The sequence below is a fragment of the Rhea pennata genome, chromosome 17, assembly GCF_028389875.1.
Source record: "Rhea pennata isolate bPtePen1 chromosome 17, bPtePen1.pri, whole genome shotgun sequence".
NCBI lineage: Eukaryota > Metazoa > Chordata > Aves > Rheiformes > Rheidae > Rhea > Rhea pennata.
The window spans coordinates 1354009-1370610 of NC_084679.1; the positions used below are offsets into that span (position 1 = coordinate 1354009).

A 16602-nucleotide genomic window follows, 5' to 3' on the forward strand; every position below is an offset into this window, starting at 1 on the left:
TTGAGCAAACCCACTGCAGCAGCACGCTGTATTAATTCCAAATAAAAAGCTCAGTGTCAAAGGAATCATCTTTGTTACAGCCACCAAATAATAAGCAATTTATGCAGCGTTTTGAGATTATTCAGTCATGTAGTAAATTCAGATTAAAACTGAACTGTAAACTGACACCTCGTCCCGCCAGGGTTTGTAGGTCAGACGGGGGGGGGGGGGAGAAAAAAAAACCCTCTGTGGCACCTGTGCTAGCTGGGGCTCGTCCCACCTGCCTCCGCTACGGGCTCTTTCTCCTGTTCCGCAGCTTCGGGGCCTTTGCGTGGTGTCTGCCGCTGTGCGCAGGGCTCGGCCGCCTCCGGCCGCGCCACGCACCGCCCCAGCGCCGCGGCGCGCAGCCCCTCACCCGGGCTCCGGCCCGGCGCCTGCACCAGCCCGGTCCCGAGAGCCGAGCGAGGCGGCAGCCGGTGCGGGGACGGCGGCTGCACGCGAAGGCGCCCCGGGCTCTGCTCCGCCGGGCGTTTCTAGGCACGGAGAGAGATTTACAGCATTAAATTCAATTTTGCATTTCAAAAACATTTACTTTCAGGTAAATACGAAGGCTCGGCCGCAGCACACCCTCAGCGCTGGATGTAATTGCACCTTTTTACAGCTCACGCAAGAGCTCATTAGCGCGGCAGGGAGGCCCCGGCGGCCGGGTAATCCCGGCAGCTTCTGCCGCGCGCCGCTGAGCCGGCGCGTGCTCTGCCCCGCGTCGCCTCTCCCTCCCCTGCTCCCCGCCGCCTTCCTCCAGCTCCTGGCACGGGAAACCTGCCATCTCGGGGACCGTCCTCCGCAGCAGTGCAGAGTAGCCTATATTTTTTAAATCCCTCTTAATAGAGCCATATAATTATCTTAAAACTACGTTCCAGCATTTTTATTCTTTATGGACTAAGGTTGCTCCGGAACAAGCCTTAGAGCATTTGGGCAGAGAGCAGCGCTCCCCGTGCAGCGCGCCGGTGCCCTCCCTGCCCCGCCGCGGGGGCCGCCTCGGCCGAGCCGCGCCGCGAGCACCTCCGGTCTGGGGGCAGAGGATGGGGCCGGCCGGCTTGGTGCCACGACCAGGCGGGCTGACTGCAGCGGAGCGGGATGGTCGCTGCCCGCCGGGAAGAGGCCTTCCTGGTGTTGCCCGAGCCCCTGGCACGGCCAGGTGAGAGTTTGCAGGAGCCCGGAAGGGAGAAAGGGATTCGATATAAACTGTTCTTCCCTTTGAGTTAGGTGCTTTCTGCAGAGAGAACTGGCGAAGACGCCTTTCACTTCATTTGTGACGCTGCCGGCATTGTAATGGATACACCGCGCGCTGCAGTGATCCATTCTGTCTGTTTCATGGGAAAAAAAAAAAGATTTAAAAACCCCCAGGATGTGGTTTCTTAATCGGGCTGCACTGAGAGCACCGAAAATTTAATATGCCCATGGAAAGGAGTTGCAGTGAAGAACTCCGCAAGGACCGCTGCGAATGCATTCCGGTTTGCAAAGCCGGAGCCTTGCTTTCCAGAGCCAAGTGCCCGCCCCAATAAACCTCTGAAGCAGTCGTAATTGTATGTGCAACGACACCCACTTACTTACACCGAGAGCCAGTTAATACTCAGAAAAGCCCGTGACAACCGTAAGCCGCAGCTGCAGGGTCTGGCCGCACGGGAGCTCAACGCACAGCGCGCTTCTTGCTGTTGCCCTCCGCGCTGTGGGAGCGTCCAAGGCCCGAACGAGACCCACAAGAGATGCCGGAGGCGCCAAGCTGCAGCCTTCCCGGGCCGGACGCGGCAGCGGCGCTCGTGCCCGAGAGCGGCGTCGCCGGAGGCGCCTGCCCGGGGCGCTCGCTGCGCTCTCTTATCCGCACGCCGCGGTCACAGGGCTGCGGCTGCAAAGAGCGACCAAGCGCGTTCGCTTTGTTTCTGGAAATAGCAGAATCATTAGAAAGCGTATTTTAGACTAACTGGAGCTATTTCTCTTCATTTGCTGTTTTCTTCCACAACTCGTATCTCGCAAAAGAGCGACGCCAGCACTTGGGCAGTGCCGCCGCAGGCGCAGCGATGCAGCGGCGCTTCGGACTCCTTCTGCCTCCCGAGCTAGCGCGGAGAGAGAAACTGCTGGCACTGTACAAAAGCCTAAGTAAACTGCTGATGTGAACCCAGATATGAAGGGTTTGCATTCATCTGTGACAAGGAAAATGCTTCTTGCTGCAATGGCTTAGTTTAAATTAGGAATGAATGTGAGAAATTCAAAGAGCAAAACAAAATGCTGAAAGCTGCTCCGTTTGCTTCTCAAACTGCCGACACAATGAGTTTGCCTTGGAAGGTCAAACGAGATTGTGTAACGTGCTGCAAATTTTCCAGTCTGGCAAAATACTTAGAAAAGACCGATTAAAAGGGGGAGAGGTTTTCATGCATCCGTATAATTTGGCCAGAAATATCTAAAGGCAGCCGGTAAGGCAGACGAGTGAAGGCGAATGGCTACGTTTCAGTCCCTCCGGCAGAAGAGGATTGTGACTGGGAAAAGAGGGTTTCATGAGCAGAGACAGGAGAGGCAGAGTTTCCAGTGAGAAGTCTCCAGGACTACGTGTCTATCTTGCAGAAAAGTGCCGTGCAGCGTGCTGCAGCCGCGAGCCGCGCTCGGCAGCGGCGAACCCCTTCTGCTTGCACATACCTGTTCGCACTGCGGGGAACGGAAAGACAGGAAGAGGCTTATGTCAAAGAAGCAAATATTTTATTTTGTAAAAACCAAGCAGACATCAGCATACAGCCTCCCATGGCAGCATACACCGCATCGCTGTCTTTCCTGCCAGTGTGACGTGTCCAGGAAAAGCAAGATGTCCCAGGGTGGTCAGAGCCAATCAAACCACATACGTATCTGTCTTCAAAGAGCTGTGAAATTATAAAAGCTTCAGGTAGGGGCTCAGCTTCTGGAAACTAAAAAGTAAAAGAAGAACGTATCAACGGAGCGAACGCTCAAAGTGCTCCGCAAGCCGCAGGTCGGCACGGCCCGACCCGCTGCCCGCTGCCCGCTCCCCGCGGCGTTGCTGCCTCGCGCGGGCGCTCGTCTTGGAGCCGGGCCGCAGGGGCCGAGGCGGCTCCTCCGAGCGGCTGCTGGCAGCCGCGATGGCGCGTCGAGGCAGAAAGCTCCGCGACGCCCCGCAGAGACCAGCCCGGTGCTGCAGCTCGCGGAGGCCCTGGTCCTCCCAAGCAGGCTTTCTGCAGGACCGGCTCTGCTGAGGCTACCGGCTGCAGCCTCGCACGGGCTGCAGCTTGGGCTGCACGGTCTGGGGTGAAGAAGCCAGGTTTGGTACTCCTCCGGCTCTTTACAGCGTGTCCTTCCCCTGGCCGGCAGAACCCAAGACACTAGCTTGGCCTTTATGAAAACCACCTTTTTTTTTTTTTTTTTTACTTAAAACACTAGCTCCTGGAGTCAAGTGACTGCAAGAGAAAAGCAAGTCCTTAGCCCCCCAGATGACCTGAAAATATCTGCAACTATGTGAAGCAGAGAACAGGAACATAAAGAAGCCAAAGGATGTCTAAACACACACCAGTTTCATTTTAGAAAACATCTCATGACTTTTGGGGAGCCGCTTCCAATCTCTGTTTAAATTACACGCTCCCTATTTAGATGCTCTTCCAAAAGAACGGTAAAGTGTTTTGCATGGTTGCAGTCCCTTGTTTCCATAGATCACGGAGGCCAGTTACTACTGTTTATTAAAATAAAGTCTAGGGGAAAGTGGGACATTTCATTATGCAAATTTTGCTTCCCAGAAAGAAATGTTTTATTAACACATGCTCCTTTCTTGTGTTGGCTTAGTCAATTTGGTCACAGCTTGACATCCAGCAAGTTAGTCTAAAGGCAATGGTTTTACAAAACATTTTTCTAATCTATTTTAAACACTTAATTACGGTTGTGGTGCATTCATTAGGGACTTTGCCTTCAAACCTGGATTGCAGTAATAAATCCTAATTCTCAAAGTGTCAGCTGTAGTATGAAAATCAGATCCAAGTGGCTGTCAGAGTCAGCTGCTACCTACAGGAAACACGTGTGACTCCGGACAGGACCCACCTTCTCGGACAGGGTGGTCTTGAGTGTCCAGCCAGACCAAATTTCAAATTAGCCAAAAAGCCCTGCTCTGCCGGGCTGCAGCCGCTAACCCGGACACGGCTCAGGGAGACGCTGGCAGGGTCTCACAGCACCTCCGAGGCAAATCTGCTGTTACGGGATTAAAGGCCCCGGAGGGGCTCAGCTCGGGTGAGGGTTTCAGCAGGGGGTTTCAACTTTACCTTAGTTTTTTCCCAGGTATTTCTTCATAATACTATTTACATCATCTTCCTTGCCTTCGGCCTCCGATCGCCTGGGCTCTCTGGGGCTCAGTGTGGCAACGCTGCTGCATCCTTCCCCGTCGGGTCTCTGGGGCCGGGGCCGGCGCTTGATGCTGTCGGCACTCCGAAAGGAACGGGCTGAGCCGGAAGACGAGGTGGAGTCGGAGAGGTTTCCGGAGTCCTCCTTGGTGGCTGAGCTTTGCTTCGATGTCAGCTTTACCTCGGAGGAGGTCGAACTGTCCGCTGCAGCCTGATCTTCAAAGCGAACCGTCAGTGGCTTCTGTCCGTCCTTTCTGTCCTTCCCGGGTTTGGCCAGGCTGCTTGTCGAGCACGATTTCCGAATAGCCGGAAGGAAGTCATCGAAGTCAACGTTCGTTCTCCTCTCGTAGTTGAGGGTTGGTATTTTCCAGCTGAATGGGTCACTCTCTTTCTCTTCGCCCGGGTCGTGGCTGAACCGCTTGCTTTGAAACACCAGAGAATCCTTTCCCACATCAATGTCACCTCCTTCCTCTAATGACGGCTCGAGACAACTTCTCCACGATTTAAGTCTCAAAGTATTGAGTGCATCTGCTCCCGCAGCAGGTGAGCTCAGCTGGGGAAAGGAATTATCAGTATTTTGTAGCAGTGAGTCATAGGAGCCGAACTTTGATACTCGTTTTAGTGCTGGAGAGCGTGCTGGCTCCACTTTCTCCGAGGCCATGCATTTGAGGCTAGAGGAACGTATGAGGCCAGGGCTTCCAGGTGCTCCCTCACTTTCTCTTGGCTCATTCACTTCAAACTTCACTGGGGAATCATCAGCCTCTCTGAAAGTCCTGCAGCGTCTGAGGGTTGAAGCACCAGTTGTTTGGTAAATTGGTAGTGGAGATGCGTCATCTAATCCCAGTGCTCCCTGCTCTTTTTCTGTTGCCCTTTTCCTCCTCAGCTCCTCTATGTACTCAGAAAGCGCAAATGAAGAGCTGGGGAACTTATCTTCTAGTGCAGAAGACAGCTTCCTTCTTGTCACAGTTGGAGACTGCGGGCTGGGAAGCCTCCCTTCTGGGGCGGGGGAGGTCCATCTCCTCACCGGAGAGGGAGAAGTCACTGCTCGGCTCTCTGCCGGTCTTTGCTGACTCTCAACCTCCTCTTTGTCTGCTAGAGGTTTTGCATATTCCCGTCTTCTAGCACCAAGCAAGGGACTTGCAACCTTTCCAGCATCTGCAGCATCAACAGACCTTCCGGCACTGAGGGATGAAGCTGGACGGTTCATTTCTGGTTCTTTGACATCTTTGTTCATCCTAAACAACAGATATCTGTGTTAGCTTAAATTGCATGATTTCGAGTAACTGTAACGTCATTCAGGGAGGACAAGTCGAAGCCCTGAAAAGCCTATATTTGCATGGTAATCTCAGAATAAACTTTAGCTGCCACAGTAATAAGTTCAGCAATGCTCAAAATTTTTACCTTAAAAACTCTGAGCAAACTAACCAGGTTAAATCAATGGCATACAGCATGTGGCATGATCTACTTTAACTCCGCCAAACGAACACATACCTCAAATTCTCCATTGCTCTTGATAGATTACAGCAATTAATAATTATTTTATTTCTGCCAAAACCAAAGGTAATGCTCTGAGATATTACGAAACGCCCTCACGAAGCACCCCAAATGCCTCTCGGCATTACCGCAGGCTGCGTTTCACCAACGCTCCCTCTGGGAGGGAAAAAAATTTATGAACTGCACAAGCACAAGAGATGCGTGGCCGTGGGCTGAACACAAGCAGCAGGTACCGGGGGCCGAACCCCCCGCGTTCGGGGGTCCGGCAGGACACGCGGGCTCTGCGCAGGCAGCGCGAGCGGCAAGGAGCCCCCGACCCGCTTCCAGGGGACGGGGCCTCGCTGCACCGCGACACCCGAATGCAAAGGACAGCGCATCGCAAGGGGGGGTCACAGGCTTTCCTGCACCTGCTCGCACCGATTTCCTTTCTAAACAACTGCAGTTCAGAGAAAAACCTGCCCGTTAGGGAACCGAGCAGAACTTGGCAAAGGCCTCTCAGACCTAACGCGCAGGGATGGTCGCGAAAGAATGGCAATGGCAGCGGCTGGAGGGCAGGGAGCCCAGCGAGGGCGGGACGCGCCGGGCCGGGCCGGGCCACCAGCTTGGGAGGGCGAGGCTGCGCGTTGCAAATCCGCCGCCGTTTCAGCCCAAACGGGCCCTAACTGCATCGGTGTTCGGCACAGAACGAAGTAACCGCCAAGGGTGAGCGGCCGGACGCAGCAACCTCCCGGACTGACCGCACACCGCTCGCGTCTCGCGGCTGCGTAACGGCTCGGCACAGTCCACCAGAGCCGGTTCTGAGGATCCTAAATTGTATCTTACTTAAATAGCTGGTGTAAGCCTTGCAGGACGATTTGCACAGAAATTGTTCCAGTCACTCTCCTTGTTTCCAAATAACATTGACGACGCGGTTTTAAATGAAACTGCAAATAACTCGTGTGGTCTGAACCTGCAGCAAGAAGGCACTGTGCAATGGGAAAATGCTGCCAGCATTTTTCAGCTTTTGATGCTTTTCCCCTTTCTTTCCAGCATCCAAAACACTCCAGTCCTTCCAGCAAAAATCATTATCATTTCCCCTCCTGGGAAGCCTGGTTGCCGAAGCCAAGATCTCCCATCTCCATCCCTGGCTGCATCTGCCCTAGACGCCAGGAGGCCAAAGCAGCCCTCGATCCCCCGGCCTGAACTGAACGGCCCCGAGGTGAGGGACGGGAGGGGAGACGAGGGGTGAGAAAGGACAGGCCACGAGCAGCTTTGCTCTGGTATCACACGGGCCTGGGCAGCCCGAGGCCCCGCGCTCCTCGGGGCTGAGCCGGGAGGGTTGCGCCGGCCCCGGCTCCGCTCGGCAGCGGTGCCAGCCGCCGGCGCGGCTGCACGCCGCAGGAGCAGGCACGATTTGTACCCGCTCTGCTCACGCCCGGAGCCTGCCAGCGCCAGGCGTCCCCTGTTAGTACAAACAACTTTGGAATTCAATTGTTGGAACGAAATTTTGAAACACTGTGGGTTTCCCCTTCTTTTTTTTCCATCTTGAATCAAATGCATTTTCATTTCTGTCTCAAAAGCTGAGCTGGTGAATTCTAAGTGAAGGTACTTGTTGTGACGTTTCCCACTGTGAACCAAAAGCAAAACCATCAAGCAACCATTTGTTTCTAGCTTTGGAGGGGAAAAAAATTATACAAATTTGTCCTGACTCACTTTGCCAAGCCCCAGCGGCCTCTCGAGAAGCCGAAACACTGCTGCTGAGGGAACGCTGCTCTGGCTTTGCTCCGTGCTCGCGCTGCCGCTCGCAGCCCGGCCGCCGGCCCCGCGGCCGCTGGGCGCCCGCGGCTTGCTGCCCGCACCAGGAGCCCGCCCGCCAGGAGCCGATCTCAACCACGCAGCAAGTTTCTGATCGTGGGCCAAGCCGCCACCGGTGCTGCGCCGGGGCCGGGGCGCCGAAGCGGCCGTCCCCGCTGCTCTTCCCAGCGGAGAGGACGAGCCGCAGAGGCTCCTCCAGCCCGCACGGAAGACGGTTTTCCCAAGTCGGAGACAGAAATAGGCCCCAGCGCAGCGCTCCACAGGCATCTGTAAGCCAAACCGAACTCTGTAATATGCCATTCACACCAAAGCAAATGACATACAACAATAATTAGTGAAGATTACACAGCAATTAACATGATTACAATTATGCTAGTTGAAATAATTTATACAATAAAATCCACACATGCATTGCAGCACATGACCAGATAAAAAGCGTGGCTGGGATGCTTCTCCTCGCTCAGAAAAGAAGCCAAGACAGCTCCATTTCAGGGACAGAACATAAATTGGCCTAATTTCTGCCAGAAGAGTATTTTCTTGTCAAGCCATCATGTACAGAGGAGTTCCCAGGTCTCAGAACATCCGACTTGCTCCTGACACGAGGATGTTCTAGCACGACCGTGGCAGACGCGCGGCGGCCGCGGAGCCCGGGGCGCCGCTTCCGCACCGCTCTGCCGCCCACAGCAGCGACCCCCCGGCACGAGGCAAGATTGCGGATTTGCTTCCTAATAAAAAAACTCGATGGTTTATTCCAGCTCTGCGAGGTGTCATATTTATTAAGATTTAGCCTTGCTTCCCAAACATTTTGTACAAGCATTTAAATAGCAGAAAATTAAAGAACACGATTAATCAAATCCCTCGTTTCTAGGCACTACACCGCAGATTATAGCCTTATATTCGTTTCTCTAGCTTTTGACAGCTGTTTGTTCAGGAAATACCCACACGTACAACTGAGAAGTGAAGGCTAACAAGATTCATTTTTCATTACTGGGTGCTAGCGTAAGACAAAGGAGCGTCAATAAGGAAGAGCTCGCCTTCTCTGATCTCATTTTTATTACCTTCCCAGACTCATCTCCTGTTTGTTTGCATTTCATATAGCCTCCTCTCTAATATTTCCATCTTAGATTAGCTGAAGCCAAATGCAGCTACAACACTGGGATTTGCAATTTGCCTTTTCACGAACCTCAGAGCAGAGCCAGATTGTCACATTATTGCCAGGTCTGGGTATAAATGTCCTACCAGAACGGCCGTGGTCGGTGCAGTAAGTTCTCTTTATTAATCCCCAAGCCTACATATCTGCCCTTTTATTATAAATTCAGCGCGTTTCAGCTCAGTAATACGATATAAGCTGTAATTTCTGATTTACTGCCATTTAGTTACGATCAGAGTTAGATTGTTTGGACCAAACCCTCCCAGAGGTGCTTAGGGCTAGAGATAAACCTTTCCTATCGGGATGCTGCGATGGAGCGCGGCACTGCAGCCGGGTCGGGGGCTGCTGCCAGGGCTCCCACCGTCACCTGCGCGCAGGTCTCAGCCCTGCCTGGCCACCAATGGACAAGCTCAGACTGCTCCAGCACGTTCTAGCTATCAGCTGCCAGGGGACTTGCTCTTCAGGAAATTAATCCTGGTAATATTTAGTTATGCTACTAGGCAAAGCAGCTGAACTCGGTGAGGACAGATCTCTACAGAATACAAACAGGGAGCCTTAATGCTAATGTCTTCAACGAAATGAGAGCCTTGGAAATCATATAAACTTAGAGCACCCATTTACGAAACCGTGCCTAAGTACGGAGCAGACGGATGCTAGATGGACACCAAAAGAGCCTCTGCAATGCCTTCAGCCACCGTCCTCCCCGTGCGCATGGGCAGAGGGCGAGCGTGGGGTGCTGCGGCGGGCGGGAGGTGCAGGGACGCTGCCCGCACCCACGGAGCGGCCGCCGGGCACCGTGGGCGCCCGCTCGCACCTCCTTCCTGGGAGCTGCAGACGGCCTGCCCTCGCACCTTCTTGTCCAGCCAAGGGCAACAACGCTGCAAGGAGCCCACGGCCCACTGCACCCAGCGCCAGCCAGGACCCCAAGAAACGGATAGAAAAGCAGGAAAAATGGTGTTCTGATGCACCATCCCTGGGAACCCAAGCACTAGCAACGTCCCGAGCCACAGATGCAGGCTGGTGGCCTCCTCTGGCCCTGCCTCCATGCATCTGGCCAGTCGTTCTTTCAATCCCTGCACACTTACAGCTTCCATAAAATCCTGTGGCAGGAAATTCCACAGGTTATGCATTATGCAAAAAACTTTTTTTTATTTTTTTTATATATTTTTTATAAGCCTGCCACTTTGTAGATCTCTGTTTGCAAAAGAGGAAAGGGTAAAACAGTGTAAGTCTGCTGCAGATGCCCGCTTCTGCCAGGGCCAGCGGCTGCGCGGGCGAGGGAGCCCCGCTGCGACCAAGCACCACGCACCAGCCGCGCTCCAGCCACGGGTTTTGCCGAGCAACCCGAGTGCCACTCGGCTCTGAGCCGAGCTGAGGCAGTCGGGCCATGCGAGTGCTTGGGCTGCTCTCCAGCTTGCTTGTACCCCTCAGCATCACCGTCAAAAATTAACATATTTTGTGTTAAAGTGTATAAATGCATCTTCAGCAGTGAAAGAGTGAGCATACGGCATACAAATCCTCAAACAGACTACATTGTCTCTTTAAATTATCCCTAGAGAATACATCAAGGGATGTTTTACTGCTTGAAGCACGTTTTTGATGCAGCGACTTTCATCTAACGTCCCACTGATCCCGGCGCGGCAGCGACTACCTTCCTTCGTTTGATGCTTTGACCTTAAACGCCTCGGCCTTGCACCGAGCTCCTTCGTGCGCCTCCTGGAAAGCGCCCGGCCCGAAACGCGGCAGGCCCGGGGCCGGACGTGCGGGACCCGACCCCGCCACCCCCGGGGCTTCCCGCGCCCGCGCCCCGGCACGGCACACTGCCCCTGCACGCCTGGCAGCGCCTGCGCCGGGGCGGCAGCACACCGCCTCTTTAGCGCTTGCCCACGTCCTGCCTTCAGCAACTCCTTCGCTCCCCTCCAAGCACTTGCAAATCTACAGCCTTGCAAACGTTGTTAGTGGAGCCTTGCAAGCCCCTAAGCCAACTAAAATATTTCTTTAGTTAAAGTGCTCTGAACACAGACATGCTGTGCGAAATGGGAGGCTGCATGTATTTTTCATTACAGAGCAAGTATTAACGAACTAATAAAGTAACTCTGCTTTAAACTGCTTGGGTTATTTCACTAGCAATGCCTGTAAATAATTTTTTCCTCAATATTCTCTAAGGTATATTAGCTTGAAGGAAAAACAACAATTAAATCAATAGGCACCAGCAAAAGTGTTGACTGCAATGTCTCTGAGAAACGAATCTGTGCAACGGTCACCCTGGCCCCAAGGCTGCCTTCCCAGCGAGGGCACACGCCGCACGGCCGCGGGCACCCGGGCCAGACCCGGCTGCACCACGGGGACGGCTGCGGCGCACGGGCCTCAGAGCTCTTTTCTGTCTCCCCTCGTTCATCCGTGAGCAGCGGCAACCACCTGGGAGGTCGAGAGGCAGCAGGCACTGCCCTGATGCATGTTCCCCAGGCCCACCTATGAAAACCAGTGGGAAACTGGGGCTCGGAGGGCTGTGAGAACTGTCTGGCTCATACATTTCACGTTTTCTAAATTTTGTTGAAATTGTGACTTTCGGATCTTTCCCCCCCCCCACAAGAAAATAAAAGTCAGCGAGAGCAAGTGGGAGCCCCTGAGGATACAGCACAAGGTGGAGGGAATCACCTCGAGCCCGGGGAGGCCAGGAGCACTTGCTCGGGGAGCCCCGTGCCATTCCCACGAGCGCCAGCCCGCAGCAGAGCGCCGGCCGCCCGGACAGCGGGATCCCCGGGGCTGCGGCGGCTGCTCGGGCGAGGCTGGCCGCTGCGGGACGACAGCTCCCGGCGGGACGACAGCTCCCGGCTGGCTCTGCCGCGGCCCCGGGCCCGTGCGGTGCAAACGCAGGGGTGCCCGCAGCACGCTCCTGCCTAGCGCATGGGATTTTTTTTTTTCATATTGCATAAGATCAAGAAATACACAGAGGTTTAAATTCTAATTCTCCACTGGCTGCTAATTCTCCAGTGGCTGCTGCAACCCTAACCCTTGCAGAAGGATATTTCCCTTCCCACTGCGTAAGGCACCAGAGCTGCCATCGAGTGCTCACAGCTTCCCCAGGAGGAAAGCTGCTGGGAGGCCGGCGCCGGCCGCACAGTCCGCCACGGCCGCGCCACAGCCGGGGATGCCAGGAGGGCTCTTACCTGAGGCTGCGGGCGCTGCTGGACTGCGCCGAGAGGCTGCCCGCCACGCTGCTCCCTGCCGGGGAGGACCAGCCCGCCGCCGAGCCCAGCCAGGATCGGATGCTCTCTTCTGGCTCCAGGCTCAGCGTTGAGCCCAGGCTGGAGCGGGTGTCCCTGCGGGCAGGACACGTCCCCGTTAGCACGGGCACCGGGACGGAGAGGGGGCCCCGCACCGCTGCGGCCCCAGGGAACCGCCTCTGCTCTGGTTATTACAGCAAGGGGAAAACGAGGGCATCTACCCCGGTGTAACAGAGGGAGCGCAGCCGGTGGATGCTCCCGCGGCACGCGGGACGGGAGCGCACCTGGTGCTGTGCCCGTGCTCACGGGAGCACACTTGGCATCGCGCCCAGGGCGCTGCGGCCACCGCGCACCCCGGCCCCTCGGCAAACACGCTCTCGGCAGCCGCGAGCCAATATCCCGGCTCCCAGTCACCCCGAGCTCCAAACCTTTGGGCGGCCAGCGCTCCTCAGGGCTCACTTACGTCTCTCTCCTCGAACAGCGCGACTCCCGGGCCGTCTGCACGCTGCAAGGAAGGAAGCGGAGCTGAGCGTTAGTTGTGCCCCCGGTTTGCACTGTCCTGGTGCTAAAGCACCGCCGCAGCCAGCCTGCGGCTAAGGGGGTGGAAAACTTCGCCGATTAACCGTAATACATCTTGCTGCTTTGACCATCAGTGCTGCTCAGAGCAGAACTGAAAGGGCTTTATCTGAGCAAAGCAAAACGTTGCTGCAACCTGTCACAACGCTCTTTTAGGAGCCTGACAGAGAGTAAAATCGGAGGTTTGTGGAAATAACAGCTGAAAACTTAGAGGCAAAAGAATCCACAGAATCCATAAGTTTCTTGCAAAGATTTCTGCCCATTTTTTCCTATTACAATAAGCTTCCTAATCCGCCCCATTTCACCGAGCCCTGCAGTCCCCCTCGTTGTCGCGGCTGGAGGCCGCGCAGGGTTTTCACCGCGGGCGCCAGCACCTACCTGTCCGCGTCGCTCTCGTCGCCGCTCTGCACCTCCTCCAGGGCCGCCTGCAGGGCCGCGATGCGCCGGATGGCCGTCTCCAGGTCCGCCTGCAGCGCCTGCCGCACCGCGGCCAGCTCCTCCACCCGCGTCTCCTGCGCGCGGGGCAGCCGTCAGCGCCCGCCCGCCCGCCCGCCGCGCCGGCTGCCCCGCGCCTTCCCCTCGCCCGGCGCTGCGCTACCGCCGCCTCCCTCCCGGGGCTCTTCCCTGCCATTGCTTTCTGGCGCAGAGGGATTGCGAGCACCACTTTTTGGTGCAAAAGTCGCTAATAGGGATGTCACCCTCTACGAGAGGAGGAGCACGGGAAGCCGAAGCCCTGCCAGGTCTTTCCAGAGCCCAGCTACGCAGGAGTTCTTCGTGCGGCTCTCTAAAGCATCCCATGGCAAGGAGGAAAGGAGGAAGGAGAAGAGACAGGAGAGAGCGTGTAAGCTGCGATTTTAACTCGATCGAAGCTGCCAGCCCGTTCAATCACTGTCCAAGTGCACGGAGGACTGGTTTCCGCACGGGAATTTCTGAGCACTGGCCGGGAGAGGAGGTGGGAGAACGGAGCGGCGCTGGGCGCCCTCCCTGCGGAGCAGCGCGGGGGCCGCGGAGCGGGGACACGCAGCCCGGGAGGAGCGCGGGGGCCCCTCTCGCTCGCTCGGGGACGCCCCTGCCCCCCGCGAGCTGCAGCGCAGCTGAAGCCCCCGGGCCGGCCCGGTGCCTGGCGCTTCGCCACGAACGGGCAGCGCGAGGCTGCACCTGCGCGGCGGAGCATCTCCCAGCACTCGCCCATCAGAGGCACCCGCTGCTTTCAGCTGGTATCACCAAAATTTAAGCCTGCAGGAAAAGGACCTGTTTTGCCCCTTCCTCTTAAATTCAAACATAATGTAGCTGTACTACACAATTTTCTCAAGGAAGGGAATAATTATATTAACATAATTAAATTTGAAATGTAAAAAATCATCTTCACAACATAAACTGACAATGAATGTCCCAGCACCAGGGCAGCGCTATTCCAGCTAGCTATTAGACACCTTTGCCACGTGTTGTTTCAATCTAAATGTAGATGCAAGAAGCGTTTTCCCCTTTTAATACAGCAACTGGTGTGAATGCCAACACCCTCAGTGAGGACGCACCGCAGAGCACTGCTGGCTTCCCGTTTCCTCTGAACGGGAAAGGGAACGAAATAAAAAGGGGGAAACGCTGGCTGAGAAACAGCATCCTCCGCCTGCTCTAGGGAAAGCCGGGCACTGCCCGCGAGAGGACGGCTCTGGTGCCCGTTCCCACGCTCGCGGGGATGGGGGGCACCGGCCGGCCGGCTCCCGGAGGACCACGCTCTTCCTCGGAGGCAGGAGGCAGCCAGTGCCTGCACCACCGGGTGCAGAGGGGCCGCCGCTCGCCCGCCCCCGCCTCCCTGCGCCCGCGGGGCCGTTCCCTGCCGGCAGCCGCTGTCACACGAGGGGACAGATCAGGAGCTGTCGGCCTGGAAGAGGCTGAGCTGTCGGACTGCAGCTCCCAAGGGTTTCCATGTCAGTTGGTCACATCGGCCCTTGGGAACGCGCTCGTTCCCTCTCCGGTAGAGAGGCACAGGTTACTGCAAAGCAGCGCGTACCAGACGCGAGACTTCGAAAAGCCTAAACGCTCCCGACAGCGGGCTGGAGCTGCTCCCGTACGCCAGGGAGGATGCAGCAGGACTATTAGTCCTTGGCTTCGAAACTGTTCTGTTTTTCATTGAACAATCCAATAATTTTTTTTTTTTTTTTTTGCTTTGCAGAGGGTTACGGGGGTCTCTAAGGGCTGCAGAGGGTTACAGTAGGTTTAACCCTCCTATGCCGGCAAACTCCGGGCGCCGTTTCCACCGGCGGACCTGAGCCCTTGCCTCAAACCGGTCCATCAATCCAAGGAGCTGGACCCATCCTGCTAATTAAACACAGTATTTGCTGTCTGTTTTTGCAGGCATTTCCAATCCAGATCTCGCCACGTCACAGCGTTTCAGGGGACACATTGCCCTAACGGACAGCACTGCCAAATCCCCGCGGGCCTTGCTCGGCTGGCAGCTCACGAGCCTTGCTCCGGCAGGCTGAGGTTAACGCTCCCGGCAGGGAACAGGAATTAAAGAGATAACGGCTCCCTCAGGATAGCTCGGCATCGCCGGCACACGAGGCCCCGGGAACTGCAGCCGCTCCCGCCAGCACCCTTCCCGCGGGACCTGCTCCCGCCGTGAAGAGCCGGACGAGTTATGGAGACAGCAAAAAAAGTGAATTCCTCGCGCGAGTGCCAGAGCTGCACGCTCGTCAGCGTGGCCCTGGCAAATCCAGCCCGGCAGCTGCCCTTGCCCTTATTTCAGGTAACCTCTCTGCACTCATCCTGCCCAAGGCTCCTGGGGGCCACCACAACTCCCTAAGACCCTGCCAGTGCCCACCACGAAGCCACCAGTTTCCAGCCCAGCGCGCTACGAAGGAGCAGGTTTACCACGTAGGAAAGGCATCGCTGCTGCGTTGCAGCTCTCCCAGAAAACTGGGCACCTCAGGGCACTTCGCCCCCGCTTAGCTTTGGCAGAAACATTTTGTAGCACATCAGCAAGACCGTCACACAGGAGGCAGCGAGCACCCAAGCAAAGGGGGTTCAGAGAAGCGCGACCTCCGCATGAGGCAAGGACAGAGCGCTCTCGGCAGCCCGTCCGGTCCCCCTGCGGTCAGCTGCAGCTGCTTCTTCAAACACAGCTGGAACAAAGACACTCTTCAAGGTTCAACCTCTTCCCAGCCCATACGGCGTGGCTGAAGAGAGCGTCCTGCTGCAGAGCAGGAGGGTTTGGACCCTTTCTGCCCTCCACCGTTAATCCAAACCATGGCCTCTGCTGGTGCCCATCCCTGCTAGGGACACGAGGACGGGGGACACCTAGCTCCCACCCACTTACCTCCTGCCCCTGCTTCACCACACCTCTTCTAGGCTTGCCCTCACTTCTTCCCTGGAAAAGGATTTATGACTTTTCTTAAGAACATCTGTTTCATCTAATTTTGTCCTGGAAGCATCTGAAGGTAAGTTAAAAAGAGATAAGCAAAAACAGTAGTGAAAAAATTTATGGGATGAGACAGGACGCCCAGACAGGTGCCACAGAGCACCAAGCACCACATCCTCATCGCTGTCTTTTATGTCTGTTTGTGGCCTGCTGCCACAACATAACCTCTGCAAGCTCCCATCTACCCAAAGTGAAATGTAATCTAATTAGCCCAATTTGGATTGCCTCTATTTGAATAATTTAGCAAACACCTGCAGTACTCATCAATCATTATTATTTTTAATTAAGTAATTAACCTTCAGGTTTTCAGAAAGTTTAAAGTGACAAAATTTCTGCAATTGAAGTCTCAAGTGAGACGAGGTTAGTGTCTCCGTCTCCTCTTGCAAACACAGCATTACTGTAATTGCAGTTAGCAACCACAAGTGTTGATGATTTCCTGAAGAATTTACCTCTTTAATGGCAAAACAGAAATCACATGCCTTCCATACCACAGCGCTAATTAGCACAGAGGTGGAGCTTTCGCTATCAGATTCCCTATCACCCTATCTCACCTCTAAGGACTGACTTCTTTTGATGATA

General features: G+C 55.5%; 1 protein-coding gene across 1 annotated transcript in view; it reads right to left on the reverse strand.

The window, feature by feature from the left end:
* Nucleotides 1-2708: 2708 nt before the first annotated feature.
* The window catches only part of MYO18B (myosin XVIIIB), an 81164-nt gene continuing 67270 nt past the window's right edge, over nt 2709-16602 (reverse strand). The window contains exons 37-41 of the mRNA XM_062589747.1: nt 12984-13117; nt 12493-12534; nt 11973-12125; nt 4287-5599; nt 2709-2933 (exon numbers count right to left, since the gene is read on the reverse strand). Coding sequence (XP_062445731.1) covers nt 4288-5599; nt 11973-12125; nt 12493-12534; nt 12984-13117 — 1641 coding nt within the window. The 3' untranslated portion in view covers nt 2709-2933; nt 4287. The remainder of the gene's footprint in view (nt 2934-4286; nt 5600-11972; nt 12126-12492; nt 12535-12983; nt 13118-16602) is intronic.